Source organism: Pollachius pollachius (genome assembly GCF_949987615.1).
Source record: "Pollachius pollachius genome assembly, chromosome: 18".
Taxonomy (NCBI): Eukaryota; Metazoa; Chordata; class Actinopteri; order Gadiformes; family Gadidae; genus Pollachius; species Pollachius pollachius.
Window position 1 is genome coordinate 20,598,615 of NC_136951.1, and position 20,141 is coordinate 20,618,755.

Sequence of the window (20,141 nt, forward strand, 5' to 3'; positions counted from 1 at the left end):
CTCTTGTGGTGTTGATGGTGGATTTGGTGAAAAACGTTATTGGAGACGATGTAGGAGAGTATATGCGCCCAAACCCGCCCCCCTTGGTACAATATCTATCTGAACCCATTGGTTCCCCGGCGGTAGCTTAGCAACATGCTGTCAGTTTTGTTTACCGTAAAGTGGACGTAACGTGTGCGCAAACCGCGCATGCGTGATAGGGGTTTTCCTCCACGGTCCAGGAAGAGGCAGCGTGTGCGGCAGGACAGCAGGACAGCAGGACAGCTGAGACTGTTCTTATGGCCCCTCCGCTATGAGACGGACAGCCGCTGTCTTCAGATGACGCCTCGGTTGAAGCACAAGGAATGACCCGCTGCACCGCCGAGCATCTGTGAGTACAGTCGCTCTTACTTTACGCCACTTAATAGTTGATAGTAGGAGCACGATGTCAAACTTGAACTCTACATTGGACTTTAACCTTTGTGCCTCAAATAGATTTCCTCCCTAAAGAGCCAACAGTAAACCACACTCGGCTCAAGGCTGCCAATAGGAGCGATAAGGAGAACCTATTGTAGTCTTACGCTATGCAATGCTGGTCGTTTGAGGTCATGCTTTCTTATTCATGATACCTTACAGTGAGTATCCTTCTGAGTCGCGTCGATTTGTCATTCAGAATCAGGTTTTCACTACTGCTGCTGAGTCAGGATGAGGGAATGGTGGCTTCTGGTGGGCTTGATCTGCGCCCCCCTGATGGCGGTGTACCTGCACATCCCGCCCCCCGCCCTCTCCCCTGCCCTGCAGAAATGGTACAATTCAGGGGAGAGTTTCAACTTCAGGGGAAGCAACATCTTCTATAGAGGTAAACAAGTGTGTGTGTGTGTGTGTGTGTGTGTGTGTGTGTGTGTGTGTGTGTGTGTGTGTGTGTTATTTCCTTATTGTGTGAGTGATCCACATGTTGATAGCCCGTTGCTAACTGAGCTCTTCTCCGCTGGTCGCCAGACTCCCTGGGGGCTGTGGGGAGTTCGGATGTGGTCGTCTTGCTGCACGGATTCCCAACGTCTAGTTATGACTGGAACAAGGTGATGAGTGAAGGAATAGAGTGGAACTAGTGATGTGGGTCTTCTTTGTGGAGTCTCTGTATTTATTTTTGAGTAATGTCCGCGATATGCATTATCCTGAAGGTCTTCGTGTTGTTTTGGGGTAGATCTGGAGCGCTCTGAACCAACGCTTCCACAGAGTCGTAGCGCTGGACTTCTTGGGGTTTGGCTTCAGCGACAAACCTGTACGGGTCTAAAACGCACACACAGACACAGACACAGACACGCACGCACGCACTCACTTAAGTATTTATTTCATAATGATCCAAATATTTGAGTTTCTGGAGCATTAAGCAGAAAACATTTGGTATTTGTGTTCTTGGTGTCTTGAATGATTAACCCATTTTCAAAATTGGATTAAGTTAAATTCAATCGGTCAGTCGACTCTGTCCTTGATCCGCCAGGGTGGAAAAAGCTATTTATTTAGAATGTAGACCTGATTTGTTTTCATTCTGGAATGGTCCGATGTGTAAGCCACTGGCTGGTGGAAGGTGTTCAGTCTGGACCTGAGTCCTTCCTCTCCCCCCCGCTGTGTCCCAGCGGGGCCACAGGTACTCTGTGTTCGAGCAGGCCAGCGTGGTGGAGGCGCTGCTGGCCCACCTGGGCCTGGGCGGCCAACGGGTCAACCTGCTGGCCCACGACTACGGAGACACCGTGGCCCTGGAGCTGCTCTACAGGTGTTAGTGGTGTGTGCGTGTGTGCGTGTGTGTGTGTGTGTGTGTGTGTGTGTGAGAATCGGTTAGTTATAAAGGATTGTTCTAAATATTGACTGTAGAATGAATGACTTGAATTAGTAAATCGCTCTCGCTCTCTAGGAGTGACCAGAACCGAACAGGTCACCTGACCATCAACAGCCTGTGTTTGTCCAATGGGGGTGAGTGACCCTGTGTTTACCCAGGGAAGTTGGGGTTCAGTATCTTTACGTCCAGCACCATACCAGACATAAAACTGTCCCTCTTGTATTGGTTAACACTTAGTGGTGATCCATCCTTTAGTTAACAGAACTAACTAAACGCTCAAGGCTTGGACTGGTGTTTTGGAGGTCACTGGGACATACCAGACAGCTCTATGGAGGCTGAAGCTCAAGCCTCTTTCATTTTATATCCAAAGATTTTCTATTGATATCCTATAATTTGTATTGGAAACGTCCTTGAAATCAAAGCCCTATTTTTTAACGATAGGAAGGTTAATGAAAGTTGATTCACATTTTCAGCTGTTTCTACCCAAATATAAATGACATGGCACTCTCTCCCTTTCTACTCTCTTTTTAACAGGACTATTCCCAGAGACAAACTACCCCCGGTGGTTTCAGACTGTAAGCGATGGCTTATTTGCATAATTGTATTCAAACTAACTTAGTAATTGTAGCAGGAGCTAGCGTAGCGTAACGTGTTTGTCGTTGTTTGTGTTGAAGGTTCTGAAGGACGTCAGTCTTCTGTCTCCTGTTCTGACGCGTCTCACCAACTACATGATGTTCTCCAGAAGGTAGGCGGCCGTTGTGTGGAAACACACTGTACACACGTTTCATCTTGTAATGGTAAATACTTTTCATGTTCATTTCAAGTTTATATATGATGTGTACATGGGAATGACAGATTAATGTATCTTTCTTGAGCTGTCTTTTTGATGAGCTAACCGGCTTACATTTGTTGATAGGATTATGCATATCTGGTGCCCAAACACTTTGGGGTGTGTGTGTGTGTGTGTGTAGTGTGGGGCAGGTGTTCGGGCCATACACACAGCCCACTGATGAGGAGTTCTGGGACATGTGGACGAGCCTGCGCTTCAACGACGGCAACCTGGTCATGGACAGGTGTGTGTGTGTGTGTGTGTGTGTGTGTGTGTGTGTGTGTGTGTGTGTGTGTGTGTGTGTGTGTGTGTGTGTGTGTGTGTGTGTGTGTGTGTGTGTGTGTGTGTGTACCTGGTCATGGACGTGTATGTGTGTGTCTCTGTGTGTATGTGTGTGTGTGTGTACCTGGTCATGGATGTGTGTGTGTGTCTCTGTGTGTATGTGTGTGTGTGTACCTGGTCATGGACAGGTGTGTGTCTCTTTGTGTGTTTATAAAGCGATGGGAGAAATGCAATATCATACTCAATATGTGTGACATAGAGTAGATGTCTCTATTTCAGTAAAAGTATGATAAGTAAGTGTCTCCCCCCCCCCCCCCCCCCCCCCCTCCCACAGTGTTCTGCAGTTTCTCAACCAGAGGGCGAAGCACAGAGACCGGTGGGTCGGGGCGCTGACCTCCACGCTGGTTCCATGTGAGTACCGCACAGCGCTAGAGCAACGCACAGCGCTAGAGCGCGCTGTAACGCACAGCGCTAGAGCGCGCTGTAACGCACAACGCTAGAGCGCCTCTCTGGACCCTCGTCGTCTCTGGAGCCTCGTTCTCTCTGGGGTCTTGTTCTCTCTGGATCCTCGTTCTCTCTGGACCCTCGTTCTCTGGACCCTCGTTCTCTCTGGAGCTCTGGAGGGTCCGTTCTCTCTGGACCCTCGTCGTCTCTGGAGCCTCGTTCTCTCTGGGGTCTTGTTGTGGAGTAGTGGGCTAGGAGCTGGTATTATGCCAGACAAGTCTTAGCTAGCCAACCAAATCTAAGCTGCTTATCCGGTGTGGAGAAGCTGCTTAGCCGCGTTGAGACAGCCTACTGCTGGTTATGGGGGGTCGGGGTGGGTGTAAACTGTTGTTTGAACCCAAGGCAGAACCACAACTATTCATACATTTCTAATGCTCAATACAATCCTGATGCCACAAATGGAATAATGCGGAAACTATCAATAAAATATCCTCCATGTATATCTTGCGTAGAGCCATGCAATGTGGTCTGTAGGCCAGCAGGTGGCGATGTTTGACACAGCACAGATTTGATTTACCATTTGACATTTGCCAGATGTTGTTCTTTGGTGGTATGGATGTTCCCTTGGTGGTCACCGAAACTATTCTGGGGCATTATGAGTCCACATACAGCTGTGTTGCCATTGGTTAAAACTAAAGCTTGTTGGGTTGTCACAAATCTGTTTAACCATTAGCATGACCCAGTATTAACCTCTAACACTACTAGCTTCACGTACTCTCTCACTAAGATACTTTAATTTATTTGACCCAATGAGTTTACACTGAAGCTAATTGTGTGTGTGTGTGTGTGTGTGTGTGTGTGTGTGTGTGTGTGTGTGTGTGTGTGTGTGTGTGTGTGTGTGTGTGTGTGTGTGTGTGTGTGTGTGTGTCCGTGCTCCCTCAGTGCACATGATCTATGGACCCATGGACCCGGTCAACCCTCATCCCGACTTCCTCCTCCGATATAAGTAAGAGGTTCCAGAGCTGAAGGCTCACTCCCAAACTGACTGTACCGACGTGGTTTGTTTAATTTATCACTCAACTCTCTTTGCTCCTATTTCTTTTATAGCTTTTTGATCAATTGCGTTCCCATCAGCTTTGCCAAGGCCAAACGACAGCGTCATTTTATTTGGTGTGCTTGTTTGCATTCGAGTTGAATTTGTTTCAAATGCCTGATCGCATCAACATAATATATCTAACGCAATAATACTATCAATCAAATATCCTGATAGTATATCCAAACCAACTGAATTCAATCGCCCTGTTTGGTATCAGTTGGCTTGTGACCAACCGACCAGTGAGGTCTGTTCTCTGGATTAATAGCGGGGATAAGTGAATCATTTCTTTAACCAAGGTGCAGTTCAAGTGACTGTGTGCCTAACGTTGAACTGCACCCTAGTTATGATAACTAGGGTGTTATCAAAAAGTTGCAACAAAAGTCAATATTTTTCACATGCAGCGTCTTCTTGGGTTCTATGTAAAGACGATTATAACCTGGAGGTGGTCTATATGGAAAAGGCCTTAAATGCTGGGCTGGCTAAAGGCACAGGCCTTACAGGCGCTTGGGCCGTCTCTGCTGGCGCTTAATTAAAATAGAACTTAAGTTGGCCGGGCGCCCGCCCTCATTTTCTGCCTCGACGTAACAAATGTATACATAAAGAAATACAATTTGCCCCGCTGTTCCTCGTTCAGTTCTGGAGAGCAACGTTTGTGTGTCCTGTGAAACCTTTGGTTGGTGTCCGGCCCTGGTGATTTAGTGGAGTCACTGTCTGGTGAAGGAGTGAGTGACTCTGAATGAGTACGCTCATTCACAGCCATTGGGAATGAATGGATGAGGGAATGGATCCAGTCACCTGACGGTCGTCGACCCCCATGTCTCCAGAACAGATCCTCCACTGATTCATATTCTTTCCTTGTTTATCGTAATAGTTCTGTTGTGTAGCCTACATGTAGGAATGCCTTTATCCAGGTCTGATTCCCGTGTTTTCCACAGGTATCTGGTGCAGAGGTCCACCGTCACGCTGCTCGACAAACACATCAGCCACTACCCTCAGCTGGAAGACCCACTGGGCTTCCTGAACGCCTACTACGGCTTCATCAACTCCTTCTGACGCCCGTCCACCGCCCCGTCCAGCTGCGCCTTATGCTTAACCGTCGGAGGAATGAGTGCAGAATCATCTCCAAGCATTAGCAATGTGACTACCAACACTAACGCACTTCTGTGAGTGTCATAACCGTATGATTCTGAAGAGAATACGTTTATACCAACATGTATGATTCATTACCGATAGACTAATAGTAGGAATGACCTAAAATGATGTCAACGATTTGGTGTACTCAATTATTGTAGGCGACATAATCTGTGGGGAACTAATTATTCAGATTCAGCCATGAACAATCTTTCAATCCATGTTAACGTGATTCACAACCGTTGGCAAATAAAAGTAGTTTTCTAAGAAGAGACTGGTGTGTTCATTGACAGGTTCTTTACTTAATCTTTATTGATCCGTTCATTAACTCCTGCATCACAACAACAGAAACATAACTGCACAGAGTCGACCGCCGCAAGGACGTCAAAGTGTAGAGTGCCGACGTGGATATGAAAAGGGGGGGGGTATAGATAACTGGGCGATGGCGGGGGATTTGGTCGTGTGTGGGGGGGATGGGGGGGGGGGGTCTAGCCGACCGACGCCAGGATCACGTCGACGGGCGTCTCATCGGCGCCGCGCACCGTCACCTGCATGGTGACGCCGTCAGACAGCGCCAGGCGGGCGCGCACCAGCAGGTCATGACCCCCGCGGAACACACCTGGAGGGGGGACGGAGGTTAGAGGTCCACAGGTGAAGTTAAAGCAACATCTGAGGTCCATGTCCGATACATAGTGATCATCTAGGGCTGAACGATTTAGGGAAATAATCGAATAGCAATTATTTTGAACAATATTGCGATTTTTTTAATTTATTAAGTTCCTTATGTTCTGTATTATTCACTAAAAAAGCTAAAAGTCATTCTTTAGTATGACCAACACAACATTGGAAGCAGTCAACTTATAAACTGCTCTTTCCTTTAGGCCAGGCCGATGTTGAGATGAATTGATATAACATCTTTATTTAACTGTTCAATTGTGAAAGAAAAATACATTTGATTTGAATCCGATTAATCATTCAGCCCTACTACCACCGTACACATCGGTGGCCAATAGATCAATGATGTATCGACCAATAGAAACGGTTGAGGGAGACGCCGCCGTTCAGATCTACTCACCAGCGAGGAAGAGGACGTGGGAGTTCTTGTTCTCGGGGACTTTGTCCGAGCGCTCGCACGGCTGCATGCCCAGGAAGCTCACGATGTTCCCGACCGCCTCTACACACGGGAAGAGAGAGAGAGAGAGAGAGACAGAGAGAGAGAGAGAGAGAGACACACAGAGAGACAGAGCGAAGGGGTGAGTCTAGCAGCCCAGCCTAATGAACTCACTTGGTCCGGGGGTTAAAACAGTAGGACACATTTAGGAACGTAACAGTTGAAAGAAAGGAGTCAAATTTTGATAATTAATTATCCGTTCAAGGTATTTATCAAGTACAATCCCAAACATTTAATGCTAAATGCTTTAAAAACTCCCAAGTTCTGTTCATGGATCACTACAAAATGAATTCTTCGGTTTTATTTTGCAAAAAGATAAGCAAAAACTGTAAGACAACTCTCTGGTCGCATTTGCCATTATTTGGGAAATGTTAAGTTATCGACTTGATCAATAGAACAACAATTATTTATCCACTTTTAAAATACTCCTTAGTTGCAGCCCTAATATCTATCACAAAGATCCCAACAAAATACATGCAGCTTTCGGAATACCGACTGATGGCCGCTGCAGGTTGGCACCGCAGCATAACGTGGCGACAGAACGTACCGTCCAGAGTGCGGACTGAAGCCAGCGCGAACGTCTCCTCCTTCTCAAACTCGTCTCCTACTTCCTCCCAGGCCGCACCGAAGTTAGGCTTCAGAACCTTCTGGATGTGGTCCGCTACCGTCACCTCCAGGTCTTCCAGCTGGAGAGAGGGAGAGGGGGAAAGAGAGAGATGGGAGGGAGAGAGAGAGGGATGGAGAGAGAGAGAGAGAGAGAGAGAGGGATGGATAAACTATTTATTTGAATCCATTTTTCCACAGGGTCAACTTTGTAGACGGCCTCAAGCAAATTAACTCCTCATGCCGTTCAACTTTAGAACTATATCGAGAGGACAACTAAATGCTAATCCATTTATGACGTATTTTATAAAGTAGATTGAGTGGAAGGATGCTGCAGTGAAGCAGACAGCTGATTGGCGGGAGGCTGTGAAGGGGGCGTGGGCTTCGTACCACGTATTCATCATCGTAGCCGTCGTCGTCGGGGTCTCCGGTGTTGGGGTCGCAGTCTCTCACCAGGTACTTCATGGTGCAGCTGAACGTACACGACACTGCAGAGACAGAGGAGACGTTAGAGGATCAGCTGACACACCGACAGAGACTGATCTGTGATCCCAGGACACCAAACTGTTCAGTGACTGCTCTGTGATGTCAAGACACCAAACTGTTCAGTGACTGCTCTGTGATGTCAAGACACCAAACTGTTCAGTGACCGCTCTGTGACTAAACAGTTCAGTGACATTTCATTGTAAAGTCACCACTCTGAATAAAATGTTACTCATTCCCCTGCTAGATTCAGCCAGTTGAGATTATCGTTCACAATCCAATAGCTAACGGTTCCCTTTCTCGGGAACAATAGTGTGTAGACTGAAGATGTTTAGCCGTTTACCCAAATAAAATGTATTCATTATCAAAAGTGTTGGGCTTTTTCGGTACTCGGCTATGGCTACATGTCCCACACCCCCCCTGCCCCCCGGGTGTGTACCGGCGGTGGGGTCCTCCTCAGGCAGCCCCACCAGGCTGTAGCAGGACCCCGGCTGGCTGTAGGGCAGGCTGGCCGCCGGGATGTAGTGCAGCACCTCGTAGGGGTCGGAGGGCTCCATGTGCACCACCACCTGGGAGACACACACACACACACACCATTACACCACCACCTGGGAGACACACACACACACCATTACACCATCACCTGGGAGACACACACACCATTACACCACCACCTGGGAGACACACACACCATTACACCACCACCTGGGAGACACACACACCATTACACCACCACCTGGGAGACACACACACACACACACCATTACACCACCACCTGGGAGACACACACACACACCATTACACCATCACCTAGGAGACACACACACCATTACACCACCACCTGGGAGACACACACACCATTACACCACCACCTGGGAGACACACACACACACCATTACACCATCACCTGGGAGACACACACACCATTACACCACCACCTGGGAGACACACACACACACACACACACCATTACACCACCACCTGGGAGACACACACACCATTACACCACCACCTGGGAGACACACACACACACACACACCATTACACCACCACCTGGGAGACACACACACACACACACACCATTACACCACCACCTGGGAGACACACACACACACCATTACACCACCACCTGGGAGACACACACACCATTACACCACCACCTGGGAGACACACACACACACCATTACACCACCACCTGGGAGACACACACAGCATTACACCACCACCTGGGAGACACACACACCATTACACCACCACCTGGGAGACACACACACACACACACACCATTACACCACCACCTGGGAGACGCACACAGACACACAAGAGTTTATATTCACGCACACGACCACATCCTCCACCACGGTAAAGGGAGGTGTGTGCGCAGCATAAACACTTTTTGTTGTCCTTGAAGATAAATGTTACAGGTGCAAACCCCACCGTGTTAAAGACCATGGTTCCCTCTCCCACATGACCACTGGGGGGACCAGGACCGGTCCAGTACCCCGATACTGGACCAGTTAGTCAGACCAGTAGCCTGGTCTGAGTGTAACTTGGTCCAGTATCGGGGTACCTTCTGCAGCTGACTGTAACCAGTCCAGTGTCGGGGTACCCCTTGTAGCTGACTGTAACCGGTCCAGTGTCGGGGTACCTTCTGCAGCTGACTGTAACCAGTCCAGTATCGGAGGTACTGGACTGGTTACAGTCGGACCAGGCTACTGGTCTGACTAACTGGTCCAGTATCGGGGTACCTTCTGCAGCTGACTGTAACCAGTCCAGTATCGGAGGTACTGGACTGGTTACAGTCGGACCAGGCTACTGGTCTGACTAACTGGTCCAGTATCGGGGTACCTTCTGCAGCTGACTGTAACCAGTCCAGTATCGGAGGTACTGGACTGGTTACAGTCGGACCAGGCTACTGGTCTGACTAACCGGTCCAGTATCGGGGTACCTTCTGCAGCTGACTGTAACCAGTCCAGTATCGGAGGTACTGGACTGGTTACAGTCGGACCAGGCTACTGGTCTGACTAACTGGTCCAGTATCGGGGTACCTTCTGCAGCTGACTGTAACCAGTCCAGTGTCAGGGTACTGGACTGGTTACAGTCGGACCAGGCTACTGGTCTGACTAACTGGTCCAGTATCGGGGTACCTTCTGCAGCTGACTGTAACCAGTCCAGTATCGGGGTACCTTCTGCAGCTGACTGTAACCAGTCCAGTATCGGAGGTACTGGACTGGTTACAGTCGGACCAGGCTACTGGTCTGACTAACCGGTCCAGTATCGGGGTACCTTCTGCAGCTGACTGTAACCAGTCCAGTATCGGAGGTACTGGACTGGTTACAGTCGGACCAGGCTACTGGTCTGACTAACTGGTCCAGTATCGGGGTACCTTCTGCAGCTGACTGTAACCAGTCCAGTATCGGAGGTACTGGACTGGTTACAGTCGGACCAGGCTACTGGTCTGACTAACTGGTCCAGTGTCGGGGTACCTTCTGCAGCTGACTGTAACCAGTCCAGTATCGGAGGTACTGGACTGGTTACAGTCGGACCAGGCTACTGGTCTGACTAACTGGTCCAGTATCGGGGTACCTTCTGCAGCTGACTGTAACCAGTCCAGTGTCAGGGTACTGGACTGGTTACAGTCGGACCAGGCTACTGGTCTGACTAACTGGTCCAGTATCGGGGTACCTTCTGCAGCTGACTGTAACCAGTCCAGTATCGGGGTACCTTCTGCAGCTGACTGTAACCAGTCCAGTATCGGAGGTACTGGACTGGTTACAGTCGGACCAGGCTACTGGTCTGACTAACCGGTCCAGTATCGGGGTACCTTCTGCAGCTGACTGTAACCAGTCCAGTATCGGGGTACCTTCTGCAGCTGACTGTAACCAGTCCAGTATCGGGGTACCGGACTGGTTACAGTCGGACCAGGCTACTGGTCTGACTAACTGGTCCAGTATCGGGGTACCTTCTGCAGCAGCTGGTCGTTGAGCGTGTTGGTGCAGTCGAACTGGAACACCATGTGCTGGGCGAAGGTGTGCTTGACGCAGCGCACCACGTACTCCGTCTCCGCCTCCGTCAGCTGCACCGCCTCCGACGACTTGAAGAGCGGCCCCAGGCCCTGGAACTCCAAGATGGCCGCCAGTTGCTCTGTCCGGTCGGCAGCAGAGATCAACATTAATACCATTCAAACAATATTCAACTCAAATCTGACCTGACTGCTTCTGCACTCTCTTACTAAAATAGACGTAGAGAGGACAAGCATATTGCCGAAAAAATGGAGGAGAAATGGAGTAAAAGGGTCGGGATGTAAATCAAAGTTCAGCGTTAGAGTGTGCGGCGGCGCTAGGAGCCCCGGCGTGGCGTGAGGGACCCACCCTGGTAGATGTCCTGCCGCGAGGGGGCCAGCTTCTCCGGCATCTTGCTGGTGGCCATAGGCGCCATGTCTGGAGGAGGGGGGGGGAACAACACGGGGTCAGTGGGATGGAAGAAGAACGGCCCTCCCCCAGGAGAACCAGGTCCTCACTGCGCCCAGATGGGGGGGGGTACCTGACTTCTGCTCCGAGATGGGGGTGGTGGCCAGGGGGACGCTCTTCATGTCGAAGGGTCTCTCGGAGGGGTCCAGCGTGTACTGGTGCAGAGACTTCTCCAGCCCGGGGACCGACACGGACAGACCTGCTGAGCACGCACACACACACACACACACACATTAATCTCACCGGACCTGGAGAACCTAACCAGGGACCTCACAGCCATCAGGAGACTCATCCTCGTTGTTCTAACCTCTGTGAAAGACGACCAGTTCCCCTTCATCTACTCAGATGGTTTATCAATACAGTATTCCTCATTTCCACCTGAACCCATACCACCGCTCAATGAACTAAAGACTGTAAGGTATGTACCTTTGAAGAGCACCTGTTGGAGGGGTGTGCGTGTGTGTGTGTGTGTGTGTGTGAGACTGCGTGTGTGTGTGTGAGACTGCGTGGAGGTTGTGTGTGAGACTGCGTGGAGGCAGTGTGTGCGTGTGCGTGGAGGTCGTGTGTGTGGAGGTTGTGTGTGAGACTGCGTGGAGGTTGTGTGTGCGTGGAGGCTGTGTGTGAGACTGCGTGGAGGTTGTGTGTGCGTGGAGGTCGTGTGTGTGGAGGTTGTGTGTGCGTGTGCGTGGAGGTTGTGTGTGCGTGTGCGTGGAGGTCGTGTGTGTGGAGGTTGTGTGGAGGCTGTGTGTGAGACTGCGTGGAGGTTGTGTGTGCGTGTGCGTGGAGGTTGTGTGTGCGTGGAGGTTGTGTGTGCGTGTGCGTGGAGGTTGTGTGTGCGTGTGGCTGTGTGTGCGTGTGGCTGTGTGTGCGTGTGCGTGGAGGTTGTGTGTGCGTGGAGGTTGCGTGTGCGTGGAGGTTGCGTGTGAGACTGCGTGGAGGTTGTGTGTGCGTGGAGGTTGTGTGTGCGTGGAGGCTGTGTGTGAGACTGCGTGGAGGTTGTGTGTGCGTGGAGGTTGTGTGTGCGTGGAGGTTGTGTGTGCGTGGAGGTTGTGTGTGCGTGGAGGTTGTGTGTGCGTGGAGGTTGTGTGTGCGTGTGGCTGTGTGTGCGTGTGGCTGTGTGTGCGTGTGGCTGCGTGTGCGTGTGGCTGTGTGTGCGTGTGGTTGTGTGTGCGTGTGGCTGTGTGTGCGTGTGGCTGTGTGTGCGTGTGGCTGTGTGTGCGTGTGGCTGTGTGTGCGTGTGGTTGTGTGTGGTTGTGTGTGCGTGTGGCCGTACCGTTGAAGATGTAGGCGGCGTTCAGGGCCTTCTGCTTCTGCTGAAGGACGTTCATGTAGAAGGTGGCTCTGTCCCGCACCTCATCGTCACTGTCCATCATACACCTGCACACACACACACACACACACACACACACACAGTCAGAAGATGGGGGGATTGTTGTGTTTTCAGAGGGAGAATTTGTAAAATTGAACAAAATAATGTGTCTTGTCTTTATTGAAGCAGATTCAAATATCGTGTAGCCTTAATGCCATTAAAAGTATTTTTGGATAAAAGGTCTGTTGTGATCGGTCAGTAGGTGACTGGTCTGTTGTGATTGGTCAGTCAGTGACTGGTCTGCTGTAATTGGTCAGTCAGTGACTGGTCTGCTGTGATTGGTCAGTCAGTGACTGGTCTGGTGTGATCGGTCAGTAGGTGACTGGTCTGCTGTGATTGGTCAGTCAGTGACTGGTCTGCTGTGATTGGTCATTCAGTGACTGGTCTTGTGTTTGGTCAATATTTGACTGGTCTGCTGTGATTGGTCAGTCAGTGACTGGTCTGCTGTGATTGGTCAGTCAGTGACTGGTCTGTCCTGTGGTCAGTATGGCAGTGAGACAGGTACCTCTGCATGAGAACCAGGACACTGGGCAGCAGGTCGTCGTTCTGGGCTCCAAACTTGGCCAGGGCGCTGACCGCCGCTGGGGGGGCAAAGAGGTCACGATGAAGGCTCTGAAGAAGAGCCAGCCGCGATGGGCTCAGTCATACACATTGGGTTATTATTGGGGTGGCCATAGAGTAGGAAGCCATTTGACGGTACTTTTAACAAAAAGCTAGGCAGCTAGGCAAGTCAGGCAGATGTTCACACTCTCCCAAAAACAAACAGCGTATTAGTTTAATACGAGTCGTGCATAAGTGTGGGTTTCTCCCCCCCTCCCTCCCTCTCTCTCCCCCCCTCCCTCCCTCTCTCTACCTGCTCGTACGGCCTCGCTCTCCAGCACCACGCGGTTGAAGATGAAGCGGATGTACTTGGAGGGGGCGGGGGTGCGCGGCCCCTCCTTGCCCAGCAGGTGCAGGATCTTGGTGGCGAGCACCGTGTGCTCGCAGTCCTCGATGAACTCGCACAGGTGGGCCAACCCCGTCTCCTTGCTCTCGGGGTTCTCCTCGATGATCCCAATGATGCAGTCAACGATCGCACGCTTGTACTCAAAGCCCCCCTGCAGACCAGGGCGAGAGAGAGAGAGAGAGAGAGAGAGAGAGAGAGAGAGAGAGAGAGGGGGAGAGAGAGAGAGAGACATGAGGGATGAGAGAGAGAGTGAGAGAGAGAGAGAGGAGAGAGAGAGAGAGAGAGACATTAGGGACGAGAGAGAGAGAGAGAGAGAGACATTAGGGACGAGAGAGAGAGAGAGAGAGAGAGAGAGAGAGAGAGAGACATTAGGGACGAGAGAGAGAGACATTAGGGGGGGAGGGGGAGAGAGAGAGAGTCAGTTTGAAAGAGAGAGAGAGAAAGAGAGAGAGAGAGAGACAAGATAAGACAAAAAGAAAGAAAGGAGAGATTGAAAAAGAAACACAGAGACAACAAAAAGAGAGAAAGAGAGCGATACATAAGGAAAGAAGAAAAGAGGAAGAAAGACAGACAGTTACATGGAGGGAGAGAGTAGGACGGAGAGACAGAAAGAGAGACAGAAAGAAGATGCTGTGTGGATATCCCAGCGATCGGCACAGAGGCGATCCACACTCACATCAGAATTGAGGAAACACAATTCTGATCTGGATCATCGATGAGGTCATGCTGATGACCTGAGAGTGGGGGGGGGGGGCTTACGTCGTCACGGAGCATGTTGGACAGGAAGTTCATCATGACACTGTGCTTCCTGGGATACTTCTGGCAGAGGGAGCTGATGGCCTGCACCACGACCACCTGAACACACACACACACACACACACACACACACACACACACACACACACACACACACACACACACACACACACACACACACACACACACACACACACCATATGTTAGCTTTTTATAATTATAAATAAAAATGTATTATCCAACAGCCTTCTGTCTGTTCTTCTGCACATCTGACCCAGTTCCATCCGTTACATTCTTATTCTATTACATATTCCCTCCATCCCTAAAGGAATGAAGACCCGCCCCCTAAGAAACATTCCTACTGTCGCAGAAACATCTGTGAATCGACCAATCAGCCGCGACCGACCTTGAACTCGTCGGAGATCTCGGAGACGAAGGAGGAGATCTGCTTCATGAGGCGGTCCACACTGCTCTCACTGCCCGTCTTCAGCAGCGTGGTGATGGCCAGCGTGGCGATGCTGCGGTTCGAGTCCGTGATCAGGTTCTCCAGGTCCAGGTTGCAGGCGGTCACCGCGGACGGGTGCTTCATCGCCACCTGGTGGACGCACACGGGACACACAGGACGCCGGCTCCTGGTCACATTGCTTTCATTTGAGGAGGACCGTTTTTTTTACATTATTTAAATAGTTGATTGTATGGATTAGTGGTATCATTGATTGAACCTCATCCAGAGAGTGTGTGTGTGTGTGTGTTACCTTGTTGAGGGTCCTGACTGCAGCGTATCTTAAGGCTGCTTTGGGTGAACTGCAGAACAGCTGCAGCACTGGAGAGACAAAGAAAGAAACACACAACAAGCCTTAGAAGAGAGCTCAAGAGGAAACTGTACGGCGCAGCTGAAACCTAACACTAGGCTTTCTGTCGGTTGCTCCCGCTTTACCAGCAGTAAATCAGAACCACATCCCAACAGCTTCTCAATGGAGACCACAACATTATTTTTCCGGGTTGGCTCTCGGTTCACGTTCCCTCGGGGTCAGGACCGATGCCCCGCCCCCTTCGCGTTAACGTCAACGTGCTGTGGCAGTTTAAAGGCAGTGGAGGCCCCTGTGGCCCCCCAGTGTCTCCAGGGGGCCCAGCAGAACGGGGGGCGTGAGGACGACGTACCGGAGACGGCGGGCGCCAGCTCCCGGGCGGTGCAGTTGGGCATGTGCACGATGGCCGAGGCCGCCTCGTACACCACCATCTCGTTCTTGTTCCTCAGGCAGCTCTCGATGAAGTCAAACAGCGGGCTGTCGTGGCTGTGCACACACACAGACACGCACACGCACACACACACTGATTAGAAACTCAGAGCAGCACGGGGTGATTTCATCTTCTTATTGTTTGTTATTTTGAAGTTGATTCATTTTCTTCATAATTTGGTCTACGCATAAAAGTTACGTCCTCATAAGAACAAGTATAATACTAATCAATAGATAATGAAGCAGGGAACGCCATCAACTGCTTTCTGAAGCTTTAAACAGATTATGTTTTGGTATCATCAAAGTGATGATGGACTCAATCAAGCGTTGTTAAGCCCCCAATGAGGCGCCGGTCTGGAGCGGGGCTGGACGTACCCCCCCTCCGTCTCCTCCAGCAGCTTGCTGGCGATGCGGATCAGCATGCAGTAGGCGAACGGGGACTTGAGGCCCGACTTGGTGAACTTGTTGAGCATCTTGGAGACGGCCAGCCGGTCGTTCTTCCTGAGGTGGTACAGCAGCCCCAGGGCGTGGTACTGGAGCAGGGGGGAGGAACACTCTTTAACTCTTCATCCCAACGCGCTGACATGAACTTAGGTCCGCTTGGAGGAGAGTCAGATTAATACTGCCTCGCTTTATTTGTGCTTTGCTCTGTTAGAACAACAATTATTTTTTGTTAAGCTCTAAAAATATGGACCGAAATTCAGGCTCATGATCTCTAGAGGAATCGTAATCGGTTTGTTTTTGATGCATCATTTATTTATTGGAATATAATGAGTCCAATAGCCTTTAAGCAGACAATAGTATACCTAATGTATAGGTAGTGCAGTTCTGACCCAGGTCATTAGGGACCTTACCCCAGGATGTTTACAGACACTGGGGAACCCAGTTCCCCAGTACCCCCCTGCCCACAGCTCTGTACTGGGAGTCCCCCAGTACCCCCCTGCCCACAGCTCTGTACTGGGAGTCCCCCAGTACCCAGCGCCCCCCGGCCCACAGCTCTGTACTGGGAGTTCCCCGGTACCCCCCTGCCCACAGCTCTGTACTGGGAGTCCCCCGGTACCCCCCTGCCCACAGCTCTGTACTGGGAGCCTCACCTGGACCATGATGTTGTCACTGGAGGCAGCCTCCTGGGCCTCGTTCACCCAGCGCTTCACCACGTCGTAGCTCATCTTCACCATGTGCTGCCCACAACAACAACAACAACAACACAGGGAGGGTTACCACGGAGACCACCCACACCTTCACACTGCCCCCTGGAGGGGCTCGGTTGCTCCCTCCCCCGTGAGGAGTCAGGTCTCACCAGGGAGGAGACCAGCGCTGAGCTGGACACGCTGGGCACCTTGTCCACGATGGCCTGCTTCATGTAGCGCTCGATGGCCTGCAGCATGGTGGTCTGAGGGGAGAGGGGGGGCCGTCAGGGTCAGCTACGCTCCACTGTGAGCACCAGCTACAGTAAGTTACAGTAAGGGGAAGAGCTTCATGACCCGATGGGAAGATTTGAAACACAAAGCTCATGACTACCAATGCAGCTGGAAGACAGACATCTAACTTCTTGTCCTATGAAAGACGTGCGTTGAGACTGTTTGGTGCTCTGCCCTGCGGACCCCCGGCCCCTCCCAGAGCCCTCCTTACGTCGGTGATCCTGCAGAGGGCGCGGATGGCGGGGCCCCGGTACACGTCCTCCTTGCCGGTCATGTCCTTGGTCAGGCTGTGAAACACCAGGAAACACATTCATTAGCCCCATTCCCATCAAGCTACAAACACACTGGGAAAATAGCATTAATAACCACATTTCTAGTTGGATAATATAAACTTTATTATTCCTGGATGGGAAAAGTAAGTGACGAACAATACTAATAAACTATGACTTTGAATTAAAAAACAACTATTTTAAGGAATGATTTAACTCTTCACCCTCACCATATGTACCATACAGCTATACATTGTTTACGTTGCCCTATTTCCAGCAATCACATTCATCAGGACAAAATACTGTTTATTCATTTATATTCAATTGATGAACACACAAAACCCCTGGTTGAGCTGTGATCCATCCATCCATCCATCCATCCATCCATCCATCCATCCATCCATCCATCCATCCATACATCCATCCATCCAGACGGTGTGGATGATCTGAGCAGCTCACCTGCTCGTTACAATGATGACGTCCTCGGAGATGTTGGCCATCTCCTTTATGGTCAGGTAGCACATCCTTCTCAAGGTTTGCTGAAAACCAAATCATATGTTGTCTTATAAAAATGAATAAAGGCTTATTCCACATAATAAAACATTTCCATCATCAGAGAGCCCCAATCATACATTTCCCTCAATAGCCCATAACTTACGTCATTAGACTGGAATAGTCGGGTCATGGCGAAGAAGGCTTCAGTGGCTTCTGTCGTCCCGAAGTGCTCCCCCTGCACGAACGACACACGTTGACATGTGTAGACAATGCAGATCAAGACAGACGAAGTGACTCGAGAGTCCGTCATTACATCAGGACTATCCCTTTACCTGATTAAGGAGGTAGATGATCTTGGTCAAAATGTGAAGGCATCTTCTTGGGTTGATGGGAGTCTCGTTGAAGATACGCGCCTGTCAACAATTAGCCGGGCATTGTAATAAATCGTGCACTCTTTTAATTACATCAATACATTGATCGTGTCTGGAGTGCATCCTACCTCCTGCAGGACGGCGCTCTTCTCCAGATGCTGGAAGGGGTTTGACCCGCTTCCTGAAAGAGGTCAAAACAAACGCTCCGTTTAAAACAATCCACTTGAAAGGTCCATAAAACGATGAATAAGTCCAGCATTTGACACACAGGTAACGTTACAGGTAACGTTACAGGTAAGTTACACAGGAACAGGTAACATAAACACAGCGACCCGTCTCCTCAGACTGGAGGACCGTCTCGACCTTAGACCGAGAGCGACACCCTAGACATTATCTTTATCCTAAACCTCTGACGGAGTATAATTGCATTTACATGATATCACACGAGTATAGACTCGTCACGTCAAAGCACAAGCGACAAATCATAAGATCAATACAGGTTAGCCGACGAGCTAACAGGGAGCTAGCGCTGCAATGTGGGACTAACTTCACTGTCGGCGGATTAGTTTTTACGCAGCCGTTAATATTCATGTGAGATCGCAATCTTACCAGATTCCTCATCTTTTTTGTCAAATTTCTTAATCATTGTTGCAAGATAGTTCTCCGGGATGAGGCCAGCGGACTCTCAAACATAGGAAGCTTCTTCCACGTAGCAGTACGAGTGAACACTTCCGGTCCACGTCGACGGAAGACGCGTCAGAAGGTGACCAGCGTCAGGAAGTTGCTTCGCTCGGCCAGCAGGGGCTGTTGTTGTTCCTCCGCTTGGCCAGCAGGGAATGCTGTTGTTGCTTCGCTCGGCCAGCAGGAGAGGCTGTTGTTGCTTCGCTTGGCCAGCAGGGGGTCCTGTTGTTGCTTCGCTTGGCCAGCAGGTGGTGATTTTTGTTGCTTCGCTTGGCCAGCAGGCGGTGCTGTTGTTGCTTCGCTCGGCCAGCAGGGAGTGCTGTTGGTCAGAATATATTGAGGAACGCCACCTGTAGAGAATTTGTAGCGTTTCACCTGTAGAGAATTTGTAGCGTTTCACCTGTAGAGAATTTGTAGTGTTTCATAAGATAAGAAAATGTTTGAAAATATTCAACGTCATTTCAAGTATGATATGAAAGGTTAACAAATTACATAAACACAAATTAACAAATAAATAGAATTTGAATAATCAACGTTAGACTCAATGTTAGACTGACTGAGGACAGAGCTGCCTTAAAAAAGGCAGCTCTGTCCTCAGTCCTTAAAGGGCTACAGGCCATCCTATCACACACCCTCAGAGCAAGACGGGTCGGTGGGGATGTTGGAAATCTCATAAGACAAGCCGACTAGACCAAGATCCGTAATGATACAATGGAACTGATACATCAATGCTCTGTGTATTTGCTATGTTGACCAAATTAAACACATACCTCAGTCAATGTAAGGATTGTATTCATACTGTTTGCAACCTGCATCAATACACACTCTGGTTCAAAATTGTCTCGAAAATAATCTTGTAATAGTTGGTGCTTAACAATGTGTCCTGCCTGGGTTCAATAAAGAATTTGAAAGTATATAAAGATAATTATGATCTTATCTTATCTAAAGTCCAACTGTGAAGCACCTCTACGAGAAGGTAACGTGACGGCTAATGAACTGTGGTGGAAACATGAACTTGCAGATACAATCAAGGGAGATGTGTCCCTGTGGCTCTAGGCGCATTCTGCCAGCTTGGACTAATGTATGGGTGTCTGGAACGGAGCCTTCAGCTACTAGTGCACACTTTGTGTTTCTAAGAAGAAAGTCTTGTTCTACTTTAAATATAATGATGAATAGGCTGTGGGGGGGTCAGTCATGTGATCTGGAGTTCCGAGAAAGCAAATTAAGGCCCATTCCCGATTACATTCAACCGGTTGTTATTATTATAATG

The 20,141-nt window shown here is 49.9% G+C and overlaps 2 protein-coding genes across 3 annotated transcripts; one reads left to right on the plus strand and one right to left on the minus strand.

Annotated features, from left to right (window-relative positions):
• Window positions 1–226: 226 nt before the first annotated feature.
• On the plus strand, window positions 227–5,850 carry mest (mesoderm specific transcript). The gene is made up of 12 exons (XM_079755676.1): window positions 227–370; window positions 653–838; window positions 979–1,058; window positions 1,184–1,261; window positions 1,617–1,753; window positions 1,892–1,950; window positions 2,351–2,391; window positions 2,491–2,561; window positions 2,788–2,889; window positions 3,262–3,338; window positions 4,314–4,377; window positions 5,403–5,850. The coding sequence occupies exons 2-12, from the start codon at window positions 685–687 to the stop codon at window positions 5,518–5,520; spliced, it is 981 nt and encodes a 326-aa protein (XP_079611802.1). The 5' UTR covers window positions 227–370; window positions 653–684; the 3' UTR covers window positions 5,521–5,850.
• Window positions 5,851–5,888: 38 nt separating this feature from the next.
• copg2 (COPI coat complex subunit gamma 2) lies at window positions 5,889–18,929 on the minus strand. Of its 2 annotated transcripts, none has more exons than XM_079755673.1 (24): window positions 18,800–18,929; window positions 18,319–18,371; window positions 18,152–18,232; window positions 17,983–18,054; window positions 17,784–17,863; window positions 17,267–17,342; window positions 16,935–17,027; window positions 16,729–16,815; window positions 16,010–16,167; window positions 15,558–15,691; window positions 15,152–15,219; window positions 14,803–14,991; window positions 14,400–14,495; window positions 13,548–13,791; window positions 13,200–13,275; window positions 12,599–12,702; window positions 11,399–11,524; window positions 11,227–11,295; window positions 10,818–10,999; window positions 8,295–8,424; window positions 7,763–7,860; window positions 7,317–7,455; window positions 6,674–6,772; window positions 5,889–6,217 (listed from the first exon to the last, which is right to left on the minus strand). In XM_079755673.1, exons 1-24 carry the CDS (start codon window positions 18,834–18,836, stop codon window positions 6,087–6,089), a joined length of 2,622 nt encoding a protein of 873 aa, XP_079611799.1. In that variant the 5' UTR covers window positions 18,837–18,929; the 3' UTR covers window positions 5,889–6,086. The 2 variants fall into 2 exon arrangements, with proteins under 2 accessions (XP_079611799.1, XP_079611798.1); XM_079755672.1 differs by having other exon boundaries at window positions 11,399–11,527.
• Between the last annotated feature and the right edge of the window lie 1,212 nt (window positions 18,930–20,141).